The sequence below is a fragment of the Cibotium barometz genome, chromosome 31, assembly GCF_041138505.1.
Source record: "Cibotium barometz isolate CiBa-2024 chromosome 31, ASM4113850v1, whole genome shotgun sequence".
In the NCBI taxonomy this organism is placed as follows: Eukaryota; Viridiplantae; Streptophyta; class Polypodiopsida; order Cyatheales; family Cibotiaceae; genus Cibotium; species Cibotium barometz.
In genome coordinates this window covers 23155107-23170711 of record NC_141076.1, presented here as the reverse complement: position 1 = coordinate 23170711, position 15605 = coordinate 23155107, and the positions used below count along the sequence as shown (strand labels likewise).

General features: G+C 45.1%; 1 protein-coding gene across 2 annotated transcripts in view; it reads left to right on the top strand.

The window, feature by feature from the left end:
- Window positions 1-14146, top strand: part of LOC147620639 (aldehyde dehydrogenase family 3 member H1-like) — a 51760-nt gene extending 37614 nt beyond the window's left edge. Inside the window, exons 3-10 of one of the 2 annotated variants that reach the window (XM_086824892.1) lie at window positions 6354-6450; window positions 11675-11881; window positions 12106-12221; window positions 12460-12564; window positions 12911-13083; window positions 13243-13333; window positions 13466-13615; window positions 13790-14146. In XM_086824892.1, coding sequence (XP_086681018.1) covers window positions 6354-6450; window positions 11675-11881; window positions 12106-12221; window positions 12460-12564; window positions 12911-13083; window positions 13243-13333; window positions 13466-13615; window positions 13790-14026 — 1176 coding nt within the window. In that variant the 3' untranslated portion in view covers window positions 14027-14146. The remainder of the gene's footprint in view (window positions 1-6353; window positions 6451-11674; window positions 11882-12105; window positions 12222-12459; window positions 12565-12910; window positions 13084-13242; window positions 13334-13465; window positions 13616-13789) is intronic. The other variant, XM_086824893.1, reaches the window with a different exon arrangement.
- The last annotated feature ends 1459 nt before the right edge of the window (window positions 14147-15605 follow it).

The following is a 15605-nucleotide window of genomic DNA, read 5'->3' as shown; positions in this document are numbered from 1 at the left end:
GTCAAAGTTAGCGGAATGTAGCCGTTGCCAAGGAAGAGGATGTCCATGATGTGCCCTTGATCACAAGTGAGAGCGGTTTGTAAAGTCTTGGATCTGTCCACGGGCTGGTCTGCTGCCGCGAATCAAGGTGGTGGCCTCGAGAGAGGCCATTGCAGAGGAGAGGAGCTGGAGGTCCACTTTGGTTAGGTGACAGTTGATGGCGGTCTGTTTGGGGTAGATGGAGAGGCTGCCATGGAGTCATCCTGAAAGGGAAAAGCCAAAGTGAGCCAGCTGCTGTCGAATATGCATGGAATTACAGGAAACAGCATGAAGGGACGAGGGGTTTGATCAGAACTGGGAGACGGGCGAATAAAGAGGGAGCATGTCATGTACACACAGCGTGCCATGCTAATCCCAAATCTAATCCCTCATTAGGCAGTAGTGTAGGCATTCATTTATGATTTAGCGCATGATATTCAGTAGATATATCAGTTGGCCAGCATCCAGGGATGCCACGTCAGCAACCCAACCCCACGTGTAAAAACGCAACATTAATATCATGTTATGACAGTCGTGGGTATTTTCACAGGCTGACAACATGAAGAAGTGACCGACTTGCATCTAAGGGGCCTATATAAGGCCTAACCATCATGATCCCCTCTCGGATATTGGTCGTAAGTAGTCATCAGTAGATGTAGAAGTCATATTTTGGAAGGCCAAAGACAACAGACATGTAACCTTTGCGTGTACATGTTCAATACTGAAATCTAGTCTCTCTCTCTATCTCTATTCTCTCATGCATTTTGCATTAAGGTTCCTACAAAGTGCTTAAGGGCTGCGATTAAAGGCATGAAGGCTTCCACTATGTCACATTGGTATCAGAGCAGTAAGTGTAGCTACATAACGAGTACCAGAGGTCCCAGTAATGTATATCAGAATATTTGAATTTCCCATACCCCGGACTAGTAGTTCTGCAAGGACTAGCAGCCACACCCACCCTAACTTCATCGCGTGAGGACCAACCTCCAAGCCACGGGCATCATACTTGCACCATGAGGGCATTTTCATAGTTCTCAAGGGCATTGTCATAAGGGTTGTACAGGTCCAAGCAAGGTAAACACAAGCATTTAAGAAGCTTTAGGAAGGTCAAGCATGCAGTAGGTGAATCGATAGCGTTTAGCATTTAGTCCATGGAAGTTAGGTCCTCAAAGGAGTAGCTTAGTGGCTTCCCGAGAACAAGAGATGCAACCTCAGTTAGGTGCCTTGATCAACCTCAGTAAGAAGTCATCTATACGTTAAGGGACAGGGGTATGCAAGCAAGGGGACAACATTGGAACAAGATGCACATTTTCAACGCTAGTGATGGAGCAGATCAGAGGTATGACAGGGATACAATTAAGTTGCCAGGGAAGAAGCGTGACAAGTTAGAGTCCTAGCGCAGTAGTCAAGGGGGGATGATGACAATCATCCAAAGTCAGAAGACAGTGAAAGTTGTATTCCCATCATCAAGCTCAGTGGGAGGGGATGTCCCATGCACACACAACGTGCCATGCTAGTCCCTAATCTAATCCCTCATTAGGCAGCAGTGTAGGCATTCATTTAGGGCACGATATTTAGTAGATATATCAGTCGACCAGCATCTAGAGCATCATAATCTAGTCGGCAGCATCTAGGGATGCCATGTCAGCAACTTGACCCGACACGTGTGTAAAAATGCAACATAAACATCATTTTATGACAGTCGTGGGAGGCCGACAGGATGAAGAAGTGGCCGACTTGCATAAAAGGGTCCTATATAAGGCCTAGTCATCATTGTACAAAGATCATCTCTCTCCCTCTTGGAGATTGGTCATAGGTAGTCATTATTAGAAGTAGTCGTCATATTTTGGAAGGCCAAAGCCCAACAAACATGTAACCTTTGCATGTAAATATTACATATACTAAAAACCAGTCTCTCTCTCTCTCTCTCTCTCAGACACATCAGAGCCCAGAGACACATCAGAGCCCAGAGAGAGGGCTACCTCGAGTAGAGGGATTCCAGTGGGAGTCAGCATACAGGAGGACCACACGCCAGGGTACCTCGAGAGGGTCGGGGGGAGTAGCAGTCCTATTCAGACGGGAGCTACAGGGGAGACTGAGAGTGGTAGCACAGGATCCTGAGGCCAGATACATGTGGATCAGCTTACAGCTCTCACAGGACAGGGTTATATACATAGCTCTATGTTACTTTTCTCCATCAGGATCCTCCTACGTCATTACAGAGGACATGCCACAGGAGGAGGAGATAGGAGCCTCGCCATACACTTGTCTGTCAGAGGAGATTATGCATTATTCTACACTAGGGGAAGTATTTCTTACGGGCGACTTCAATGCCCACACACAGAGCAGACAGTGTGAGGTGTATGACTATGATGACATGGAGATCCTCCACCCTGTGGATCCAGAGGAGATAGGGGCTAGTCGGGCATCAGAGGACACTGGACCAGACAGAGGGCATTATGGGGACCACTTACTAGAGTTGGGAGCCAGGCATCGTCTCGTTATTTATAACGGGATGCTACAGTGGCCGGGATCAGGAGGGCTGACATGCTTTCCACATGGGGGTCATACACGGACCGGAGGCACGGTGGTAGACTACATTATGGGGTCTTTGGAGGCATCACAGCTTGTCACCTCATTCTCCATTCCACCACGTCCTATTGGGGCAGATCATACATACTTGGCATTTTCACTAGCCGGATCACCAGTATCACCAGCCCCCCATATACCGACGCCACACACTACCATCTACTTCACACATGACATGGCAGACATATACACTGGCAAAGTAGAGGATGGGCTCCTACTCATGGATCCCCTGGCATCTATGGATACCATTACAGCCCAGCTCGCATCACTCCTACACACGGCTGCATTACAGAGCTTCCCACATCGTGTACACTCAGGAGAGCCTGCGAGACCTGGGACTATGCCCCAAAACAGATGGTATGATGACGAGTGCAGAGCCCTATACTCACGACTCCGCATACAGAGAGCCTTGGGAGCCATCACAGAGCAGGAGTCGAGGAGAGAGATGAGGAGACTTACTCGCCGCAAAAGGCGGGCCTTTGCAGAGATACAGGAGCTAGAGATCTTTCATTTCTTCATGAGTAGAGATAGCCCTGTCTCATGGCGGCACTTCAGAGAGCCCCGGACCCCGACACCTATTGCAGACCCACAGACATGGCACACATATGCAGAGGGTCTATACCATGCCCCACAGCAGCCACCTATACCTCAGCCACAGGAGCCTCGACCTACCACAGCTAGCTTCTTTACCCACTCGATGGTACAGGAAGCTATCCGCCGCCTACAGCATGGACGGGCCGCCGACCATATGGGCCTGCAGGGTGAGCATCTCATATATGCAGTAGATTCTTTAGCTCCTTTTCTTGCACACCTGTTTAACAGGGCACTAGCAGAGGGTTTGCCTGCGGAGTGGACGATGCACACCATTGTGCCGATTCACAAAACAGGGGATATGCTCGATCCGAGCAACTACAGGACGGTTATGGTTGGCCACGTGCTAGCCAAACTCTATGGTGCAGTGCTGGAGCAGGAGCTTAGCTTATATGCTGAGCGAGCAGGTTTCCGCTCATCAGGGCAGGCAGGCTTCAGGAGAGCTTTCTCTACCACTGACCATGTATTCACTTTGAGATGTATGATTGATCAGGCCAGAGTGAGGAAGAGAAAGCTCTATTGCTGCTTTGTGGATTTCCGCAAGGCATTTGACACAGTACCACGAGAGAGGCTCTTTGAGCGCCTGCAGTCTCTTGGCATACCAGCAGATATGACATGGGGCATCTATGCATTATATGAGCAGGTTTTTGGGCGAGTCAGATGTCCAGGAGGTATGTCCGAGACTATTGCTAGCACCATTGGTGTGAAGCAAGGATGCCCACTTTCCCCCACGCTATTTGGGTTATACATTGATGAGGTGGCTGACTTCATTACACGGGGAGGCGGAGATGGAGTTGATTTAGCAGGTACCTCAGTACATATTATGCTCTATGCTGATGATATTGTATTGGTGTCTGAGTCCCCGGTGGTCTACAGCAGCATCTACATGCACTCCATGATTTCTGCACACAGAGGGGTCTTACTGTGAACCTTGGGAAAACCAAGGTTATGGTCTTTCATACATCGAGACAGGGCAGGAGTCAGCTGACATTCACTCTCGCAGGATGCCAGGTGGAGGTGGTGACATCATACGTGTACCTAGGGGTTACCTTCTCTGCAGCAGCCACACGCTTTACCATGGGTTCAGCAGCCAGAGCTAGATTGACACGGGGATATGCAGCATTGGCTATGCTAGAGAGACAGTGCCACCAGGCGCATTTTCAGGAGCCCCGGACGAAGGGGTGGCTATTTGACACATTAGTCACACCGGCATTGATGTATGGAGCAGCAGTATGGGCGCCAGGCCTTGCTACTCATTGGTGGACACAGATAGAGAGACCACAGGCCCTCATGATGGCACGCATGATACGCAGCAAACCGTCAGTACCTCATGACATTATCCGAGCAGAGTTTGCTGCGCCTCCTATGATGGTAGAGGCCATATTTCAGACTATATGCCTGCTAGACAGATTCAGAGAGATGCCACAGGACAGATTATCATACAGAGCTTTTCAGGCATCTAGACAGTTGGCTGAGGCAGGAGACAGAGGATCATGGTATGCACAGGTCACACATTGGTTCTCACAGCATGGCCTAGACATGGATCATCTACCACCATTCCAGTATGACAAGGATGCACCACATATCCGTCTCTCTCATAGTGAGAGGAACAGAGTATTGAGACAGGATCTATGGCAGCTCTATACACGAGAGACATGGATATCGCCTACACAGCCTCTTCCACCGAAGATGCTATACTACAGAGATCACTTCATGAGTATCACTGATGATGGATTTATAGAGAGGCCTAGATACATGGAGGGCTTTTTACCACACGGCTCCCGAGTGGCTATTGGTCAGCTCAGAGTTTCATCACACCGATTGGAGATTGAGACTGGCAGAGCAGCACGGATCCCCCGAGAGGAGAGGGTATGCAGATTGTGCAGAGAGGAGGTGGAGGTGAGGAGCATTATGTATGCAGATGCAGAGCATATACAGCCATCAGAGAGAGATATCCCATTTTATTCAGAGAGCCACATTCCCTACGCCAGATCTTTGAGACAGCAGACCAGCGCATACTGGGGAGATACATTCTAGACATACAGCGCCACAGAGAGACATTATTACAGGCTCAGACAGCTCCAGAGAGGGGGCGACAGACACAGATTACTACATTTTTTCAGAGATCCATACCCCTCCCAGCCCCTACACGGCAGGGAATTACTCTCCAGAGAGCAGAGACACTTAGAGCCCGCAGGAGACAGAGGACACCTGGCTTTCGGACACCACGCCTATACCAGAGAGAGATGACAGAGATCAGAGCTCAGTTTCACAGAGAGGGTGCGGAGCGACTGGCTCGCTTCAGAGCACACCCAGGCATGTTCTTCAGGGAGCTGTGGACACCCCCTTCACTGATGTATACCATTTTATACCCCCAGTATGGTACAGGATGGAGCTAGCTAGGTTGCATATCATGATTGTATACTCCATGCATATAGCTCTGCATTCTCCTAGTAATAGAGCTCCATCCCCTGCACACCCAGATTCAGCCCTTTTTTATTCAGTACTTTTTCATTTTGTTGGGATGACAGAGGATACCCCATACAGGTACTCCGATTTGTCTCATAGGCCGAGTTCGGTCTTTTGGAAGACGTTAATAAAATCTTTCTTTCTTTCTTTCTTTCTTTCTCTCTCTCTCTCTCTCTCATGTGTTTTGCATTAAGGTTCCTACAAGTTGCTTAAGGGCTGCGATGAAAGGCATGAAGGCTTCCGCTATGTCACAGAGCAAGACAAGATAGAGAATGTACAAAGAAAGAAGGGAAGCCTAGCAAAAGGGAGGAAAGGAATGGCAAGGTGGGTGGATGCGAAGCAAGAATGGCCACGGGAGGGACAAAAAGAGGGGGGTGGTGGAAGAGGGGCAAGGGAGGGGGGGTGACGCCAGTGGGAAAGGTGGGTGAGGTGGGGAGGCAAGCGGAAGGGTGGGGTTGGGGGGCAAAGACACGCAGGGTTACGAGGGGGGGAGGGGGTCGAGCTCCAGTTGTCTTGTCCTAGCACGCATACATGACCCTATTAGATGCTTGTAAGTTTGTCGTGGACGTAGACATTTTAGTCGCTATTCGAATTTTACTTTTGTCTTCTAGAACAAAGAATGTTTTAATGCTGGATTTTCAAACGGTGGCTATATATGTAGGTTTCCTGGTTTTGTGGGTATGCAGATTTCTTTACCTCTTCCAATTCAACCCGCATCGGGTGCAATTATCGCAGAGCCTCTCGGTGTTGTGCTTATCTTTTCAACATGGAATTTTCCGATAAGTAAGCTTTTTAGTTTTTGAAATTTGTTTGGCTTGATAGAAGATGAACTTTGGATTTTTGTTTAAGATATCTTTAGGATGCGTGAGTCTTGGTCATTATTAATCCCTTATAATCGATTTTGTGAGGTATGATTATAATCAGAGAAAAAATAGTCTAACAGGGCACACATTTAATGGGGCCCTTAATACAAATCTGTTTTAGTTGACTTGGGATGCATTAATGAGTTATCGGTGAGAGGTACATATATAATTTTCTTACTAACACAAAACAGAATTTTAAGGATCATGTGTGACGAGGCTGCTACAAATTGGATTGCAGGGCAGAAACAGATCACACATCTTTCATTGGGAGAATTGTATGATTGAGCAAACAAGATCATGCATTAAGCCTAAATTTCAGAAGAACATGAGGCCTTGTGTAACAAGAAAATGCTTTCAGGACTTGGTAGCTTAGGGGACATTCCAAGGAAGATGATGTTCCTGCTTTGGGAACTTGGCTTTAATGAGAGAGGCAATGGTCATAGGGAGACCATTTCCCCAGGAAAATGGGGAGCTGCAGTGGAGACCCATTTTTCAGGTTGGGAATGGGCGACCCAACACTTTTCCCAAAAACTCTTATTGGCACGCTGTCTCACAAGCCTCCCCCATGGCACATCCAGCGCACCTTGTGCACCGGGCTCTTCATCACACTCCATTGGGGCCGTTGTGGGCGTCACCATGTGCCTGCTGCTACTGATCTGGGATCCATTGACTAATGAGCGAGGCTGACCATCCATGGTGGTGAGTTGAACAGCTTCGTGATCCAAGATTTGCTTAACGATGAATGGGCCCTCCCATAGAGGTAGCCTCTCCATCCTCAACATCGACTTTTCTCTACCATTTCCCGAGGACGGTGAATTGATTAGTGGTGGGCAATTTGTAGCCACCCAGGCTGCCCACTCCTACGGCCACCTTGGTCCTTCACTTTTGGACCGGACAAAAGTGCCAGCTACCTTGGACCGGTCTAGTTCATTGCATTGACACCTGGGCCAGCGCACCACTTGCACTGACACTACAACGATGCACCACTTGTCTCTTGTGCTCACTTAATGAACACCACGCTCCTCGGCAGTGACAGTAGGGCCACTTGATGGTCACCCTTGGACCAGTCCACAAAGGCCAAGCGGCATTGTACAAAGGGATATGGGATTGTGTGATGGGGATCATCTAGCAATACTAGTCTCATCTATTTTTGTGTTCTAGTGTTCTCACCACTCTCATTGTTCTTGCTCATCTACTTGCTCTTGCTCATCTGTGTCCTTGCTCATCTGTGTTCTTGCTCATGTTTGTGTGTTCTCTATGCTAGTGAGGCATGCCTGTGCCCCATAGTTCACGTCTCTCCTAGCTTGTGACAACTCCTGAGGGCATACTGTCCTAAAGGGGATCTTGTGTTCACTGTGGTGTACACTGTCCTACGCGTGCCGGGAAAAGACGTGTGCTACACGAAGTGTCTTAAATATGCAAACCAAGGAAGGTCTCCATTTTGTTGGACACCATTGGAACAAGCATGTTTTGAGAAGCTGAAGGTGTTGATGTTGTCAACACCCACACTACCTCTTCCAAAATTTTGGAAGCCTTTCACTGTAATCTGTGATGCAAGTGGAAGCAAGATTTGTGATATGTTGTAGCAGTATGGTCATAGAGTTCCATATAGAGCGGGAAACTATGCAGAGCTGAATTTTTTTGTTTTTCCCATGACCAAGATTTAGTGCTAATTGTACATGCATTTCACAAATGGAGACACTATTTGAATGACATGGAGCTTTGGATTTGAATTTTTTTTTTTTCAGGAAAGAGACGTCTATTAAGTATGAAAAAAGGCATACAACAATCACGGCTATAAGCCTGAACAGAATAGAATCACCCCAATATGTAAGGTAATCTCAACCACTGAGGAGCATCATGGTGCCATGAAAGACCTGGGGGACTGGAGGAAAAGAAAATGCCATGGTCCCACTCCCGCATAAATACGACGCGCTTTGCTTGCGTGGAATGAGAGGACCCCTGAATACGAGTGCAAGTAGCCATGAGAGTATGGATGATATCACCCCATATAGTGCTAATGCACTGAGACTCAAAAATCTGGACACTCTCGATAGCCTTCGTGCATCTAGCTCTCCAAATCTGCCATGCTGTAATACTGGCAAAAATCTCCCAACTGGTGTCAATCCTTTGTCTGGGGGGTGTATAATGTGAGTTAGGGACAATCTTGCAACAACAAACCATGCTTGGCAATACCTCTACGAATGAAAATAGCAGTGCCTGTATCATTTCCCTCGTAGAAAAGCTATGGACGAGACTGGGAAAGCCAAGCAACTGCCCCCTAAGTAACATACATGGTGCGGCCACTCAATTTGCCCATAAGTTGGGCTATAGAACCCCAAATATGTTGTGCAGTGCTGCATCCCCATTAAAAAATGATGTACAGTCTAGGAATTTGCCGTACATCTTGGGCAGGTAGGTGCTACACCTAAAATCGATATCCACTAATTGGTGGGGAGGGCACCATGAAAAAAATAACCAAAAGAAGCCAATGAGGTGATAGCTCAAGTGGTGAGGCCTGAGAGTAGGGATCCTATGCATCTGTCGAGTGATGAGAAGCCTAGCATTCTGGACCTTGAAACTGAAAAAAGGAAGGCTTTTCAATGGATCGGAGGCATCAATCCACTCCCACTCACCTGGATCCCATTGAAGATATCTAATAGGACTACCACCATACAACCACAAACACCAAGAGCCATGAGTCACTATCTGAGGAGAAGGATCCATGAACCAGTGCTTCGCCGAATAACCAACAATCCTCACTGGACTAAGCTTGGTATCTGGGATGATCCCCTCCATGCTACATCTCCGCAATCTCCATCCAAGCATGATAGAATAGATGATGCAATCTGTAGCCTCTTGGCCTAGGAGAGCAATGACTTGCAATGGTACCCTATCCGAGAAAAAACTCTGAGCCATCTCGGATGATAATCTCCATGCAAGGTCCCAGATAGCCACTCATGCAGGATAGCTGCATCAATATGATCAATACGTATGCTAGAGCCCCTAAGATGCTGAATGGATGCAGCTCTCCAATCCACCAGAAGACTCTTAAAGGTCTTCCAAGCAAGAACTGTATATGCACATCTCTCCCATCTTGACCACTGCATGTAACGAGATGCACCAAGTGGCCGACCGGCCTCATCCCTAACGAACTCGTTCCACATAAATATGTTCTTGGTCAGCCTCATCCAAAGACCTAGGAAGCCTCTGTCGCAAGAATGGTCTCATGCTTCTCCATGCCTTGACAATGGCTACAATAAGAGGGGAAGATGGTGCCCTGATGTCTGCCTCCGTGAACAAAAACCGTGTGTTGGGCAGCCAATCTCTCCCAACACAAGGTGTACATCCGGAAATTTGAGATAAGAAAAAATCCTTCCAAGGCTGAGTGCCTAGTAGGAAACCTCTAACCACAATCTTGCAAAGCAATGCCCTGCATTGAACATCCAGATCAATAATATTCAGTCCTCCCTCTGGTTTGGGTTGAATAACTGTGAGCCAAGCTACCATGGCACGTGTGTCTGTGGTTCCGTTCAATCCCGACCAAAGAAAATTGCGGATCAACCTCCGCAACTGAGCAATGCACGGACGAGGGCAGTGCCAACAAGAGGCAATAAACCAAGCCGAGGCAAGCAATACCTAATTAGCCACCAATGCTCTGGAGGCTAAATCCAATCTCTTGGAGCTCCAATAAAGAAGCTTCTTCCGAATATTCATAAGTACCGGAGCAAACTGCTCTACAGGAGAAATATCAACCCCAACTTAGCATCCCAAATATCTAGTAGTGCATCCTCTACTGATCCAAGTAAAACCAAGGTCTCCACCCCAAGCAACTCTCAGCTAGTCACGCTAATCCAAAAATCAACAGATTTGTGCCAATTAAGGAGGGTCCCTATTGCCAAACAAAACTCTTCCAGTGCCACCTGGAAGGAATATAAACATATGTGTGAGGCCTCCAAGAACACGGCTGTGTCATCAGGTAACTCAGAGTCAACCAGCTCCTCCTGAATACGCAGAGGCAACCTCAATCCAGAAATACCAGCAGTGGAAGATGCTCATGGCCTCTGCGACTATGATATATAATAATGGGGCTAAAGGGCATCCTTGCCGTACTGAGTGAGAGATCTGAAACCGCTCTCCTCTATCACCACTGTGGGCATCACGATACATGCATGAAACTCCCTTGATCCATCTTTGAGAGAAACCCATATGGCTAAGAGGTCCCTCAAGGAAGTCCCAATCCACTTTATCATAAGCCTTCTCAAAATTCAAAAGTAGAATGGCTAAAGGCTGATTACCAGCTTTGGCCCATTCCATAGCCTCCCAAAATGAGAAAATGTCTCCAAAGAAACTGAGCGTCAGCTTTTAGCAGGGGTGGTGGCACATCTGAGACTGAGTATTTGTGCCCTTAAGTCAGAGCGCTCCTGTTGCTACAATTCAGAGACCATTTGGGATGGGTGGTGGTACTACATGGACCGCTTCACCGCATATGCTTTTGCATGAGTGCATGATGTCCCTACAGCAGGACACTGTAATGAAGGCCCTACTTTGGAGAAGTTGAAGCAACTTTTCTTCTGACCTCACATGAAGCAAGATGTGCAAACAAGGTTTTGTAAAATCATGATGTTGGCTGCCAACTTGAAGTTTTCCATCTTAAACATCAAGAACCATCTCATGTCTGCCGATTAAAAACGCTAGACTTCTTTTGTGCATAATGTACAGTTCCTTTTTGCATTCAACCACATGGAAAACGTGTTCTTTTTGCATGCAACCACATGCAACCACATGGAAAACGTGTTCTTAGCCATGTCTTGTCACAGTAATTCTAGAAAACACACAATCATATGGGTTGTTGGCAGGAGGGAGCACATGAGAGCAAAGGGAGCTTCTGGTTATTTTCTGCGCTTCACAGTGTTTGTGAGTTAAGCATGTGATGAGTTAGATTATTTTTATCATTTGTAAAGGTCATATGATATTGTTTGCAGATGTTGCACCTCAGGTAATTTGAAATTTCATCTAACTTCACACACTTTACACAAGTGTGTTTGAGATGGACTATGGTGTGATTTTTGATGTCATCCAAGACATGATTTTTGATGTCATCCAAGACTATGGTGTAAATTTTCTTTTTGTATTCTTTGTAGATCTGGCTTTTGAGCCCTTAATAGGAGCAATTGCAGCAGGGAATGCTGTGGTGTTAAAGCTTTCAGAAGTTGCACCTGCAGTATCAACTTTATTGGCTAAACTAATTCCATTGTATCTGGACACGTGTGCAATTAAAGTGGTGGAGGGTGGCATTCCCGAGAGTGAGGATTTATTGAAACAGAAATGGGATAAAATTTTCTACACAGGTGTGCAGATCTCTGTTTAAGCTATTTGCAAGTGTGTGAGTAGTGAGTAGGCCTTTTGGCGCTCCTTGGTTTCCATATGGAGTGCTAGAGGATCTGTGCACTAGAACTGCTGAATTTTGGTTTCCTCCAAGCATTCCTTTGTACATACAGGATTTGAATTTCCTAGAACTTTCTCACAGTGCGACCCTAATAGAGTGGACATGCATGTGTACGCTCCTGTGTAGGCAGTATCCAAGTAGGAAAAATAGTGATGACAGCTGCTGCAAAGCATCTTACACCTGTTACGTTAGAACTTGGTGGGAAATGTCCAACAATACTAGATTCCACAGTGGATTTCAAGGTAAATTTTCTCAGGTCCAATCTCACTGCATTTGTAACTCTTGTGTTCTTCCAAGGGGAGAATGATTCTCATCGTACAGCATCCTTGCATGTACAATGTACATACATCTATATCTGATAGATTTTGTATGGAAATTGGTTTCTTTGAGTTGCATTTTTCCACAGTTCTATGCAATGATATTTATTGTTTATATTAACTCATTCGTTACAACGCCTTGGGTCTTGGTGATCATTGTTAGGTTGCAGCAAGGCGAATTGCTAGTGGAAAATGGGGGATCAATTGTGGTCAGGCGTGCCTTGCTCCCGACTACATTCTTGTTGAAGAGAAAGCCGCCCAGAGGCTAGTAAGCTATTTGTTTAAATGTTGCCATCCTTGGAAAAATAGCTAGTGTGGGCTATGTCCTTGTCTATATTGAGTATATGTAAGCTTGTAGTGGCAATAGTGTTGACTTGAGAAAATTACGATCTTTATTTGGTTGTATGACACTTCTGAGGTTTGTATGCCTTCAAAATTTAGGCACAGAGACACAAAGTTTATTAACATTCGAAGTAGGTTCACTCTTTTCTGTGATTGCCAGCTTGTAGTGGCAATAGTGTTGACTTAAGAAAATCTTTATTATGACACGTTTGAGGTTTGCATGCCTTTGAAATTGAAGTAGATTCACTCTTTTCTGTAATTTATGGTTGAAGATTGAGGTACTGACAACAACATTGAAGGAGTTTTATGGCACGGATCTGGAAAAATGCCCTGATCTTACCAGAATTGTGAATCCACGGCATTTTTTGCGGCTTAAAGACTATTTGGAGGATCTGAGTATTGCTAAAACAGTTGTTTACGGTGGCCAATGCAATGACAAAACACTGTAAGAGCCAAATGTCTTTCTACCTCATTGCTAGCTTGACTATGTGCATTTCCCCCACCACCCCCCATGCAGAAAAATAAGGTAATGTATGTCACTGTTAAATGTCCATCCATAGAACTGCCTAGAGAGTTCTTCTCAATTGTGATCTCTTTCTTACAGCTTCATTGAACCAACTATCTTGCTCGATCCTCCATTGGATTCCACAGTTATGACAGAGGAGATATTTGGCCCAATACTCCCGATAGTAACGGTCTCTCTCTCTCTCTCTCTCTCTCTCTCTCTCTCTCTCTGGGTGAGTGTGTGTCCTTCCCCTTGTGTGGCAGAAGCCTATTTGGTGCTGTTTCTTTTTGGGCTTGTCATTGATTATTGAATGTTTGGACAGATTCAAACAATGAGTGATGCCATAGATTTTGTTAACTCAAGGGACAAACCGTTAGCTTTATATCTGTTCACAAATGATGAAGGTTTGAAGAACAGAGTGCTCACTGGAACTTCCGCTGGAGCCCTGCTTGTAAATGATACAGTCGTGCACGTAAGTTGGCAAGGCTATTTTTCCCATGCTATTGTCAAAACTTTTCAATGGATAGCTCATACAGGTTCCTTATCTGAGCATGTTTCTTTAGGACTTAGTTATGATCAGAATGATAAAACGTTGTTGTGTGTAGTATTTTAGATATTAAGAGCATGCTGCGTCTGTAAATTGCAGTTTGGGTTGAGTATGATCCCTTTTGGAGGAATTGGAGAGAGTGGAATGGGAGCATATCATGGGAAACATAGCTTTGATACTTTCAGCCACATGAAGCCAGTTGTGTGCAGGGCCACGTGGGGTGATTTTGCGGCCCGATATCCACCTTACATTCCCGGGAAGCAAAGTATTCTGAGATGTGTAATTCGTTTTGACTATCTGAGACTGCTGCTAGTTTTGTTAGGACTAAAAACATAAGAGGCATGGAGGGTTAGCTGTTTTCCCCTCAATAATGGTAGGAGCTGCCAATTGCCTAAATGAAATCATTATCAACACGCTTGTAATTCATTTACTTTTGATAAGGTTTAGTGTTTTGTATCCTAATTTTATCTGACACTCCTGAAATCTGTGATAATCTTCATGCATAACAACACACCATAAGATCTTGCATATTGCAACTTTTGCAAAATTCAAATTTTAGCTTTATGGAATGCCACCATCATGTGTTGAAACTTTTACACCATCAATTTCTGATTTTCCTTCTCCAGTTGTATTTCAATCCCTGCTATGTGTTTCACATCCTCCTTAATCATTTCCAACAGCTCTGTCATGGTGTGAATGACAAGGACATATCTGAAAGATGTCCTCTGATTACACTTGTAGTTGGTCCTAAATTTCTGAATGATATCCTTCTTAGAATATGTGGAGGTCCTAGCTTTTGTACTCTTCACATTTTATGTGTCGTTGCATAGATATGGTAGCATCATCTTTCCTCTGCACCAACCATGTCATCCTCTGTATAAAGGTTGTATTGGTATGAGGTTCAATTGCCACCAAATGCCAATACCTTTCATACATTTGGTATTGCCACCAAATGCCAATACCTTTCATACATTGACAAATATTAATTATCTTAACTAGGAATTATCAGATGAACTTTGAGGGGAGATGCCCTACAGAACTACTACAATTGTTAGGATCTTTGACCACCCCTCTCCTTTGCACTACGCATTATTAATTTTACGTGATGTAGTGCATGTCCATAACTTTTATTTTCCTGCATTTTTTGTACATGCAAATAACATTTTCATTAGAAAACTCTCAAATGCAAAAATTGTAGTTTCTTGGTAGTGTAGGCTTCATATACAACACCATGTCCTCACTACCCTTGTCAAAGGTGTAGGCTCCATCGTTGACTGCTTCAACCTTTAAGGAAGGGAGCCTTTTTGTGATGAGTATGTTCCATGCTCTTGCAAAATACTTTGTTCCTGTGATATGCAAATAAATAGTAGAATATTTGATGGTGCTAGCTCCTGTATTTCTTATACATCTTTGAAGTGCTCACCTCTCCATTCAATTCATTTAAAGACATTCTTCAAACTCAACATATGGTTTCTGTTAGAGAAACTATATCCAAATACTAGGGTGGGGTAGATGATAAAGTGTTCATGCTCTATCTTGTGCACGTGACTGAATGAGTCACTCGCTTCTCCAATGAGGAAGAAAAATTCTCAGACCATGGAGGAAGTAAAAATTCCCAACCAATGAGGAAGTAAAACGAACAACTTGGTTCATTTCATTTTAGTCCATTCATGCTGGAAGAATGTTGATGTCCAAAGGTCATGGCTTGTGATATAGCTCCTCCACAAAATGTGCCATCTTGTATAATGATGTGGAAAATATTTTACCAACTACTACCTTGGGATTGCACATAATATCTTCAAAAGATGTAAGAATTCTTTACACACATGGCATTCACAATAAAAAAATTCCAAGATATGGAAGGAGTATTCTTTCTATGACTCTGATGGTTCTTTTGTTAAGAATGTAGATTGTA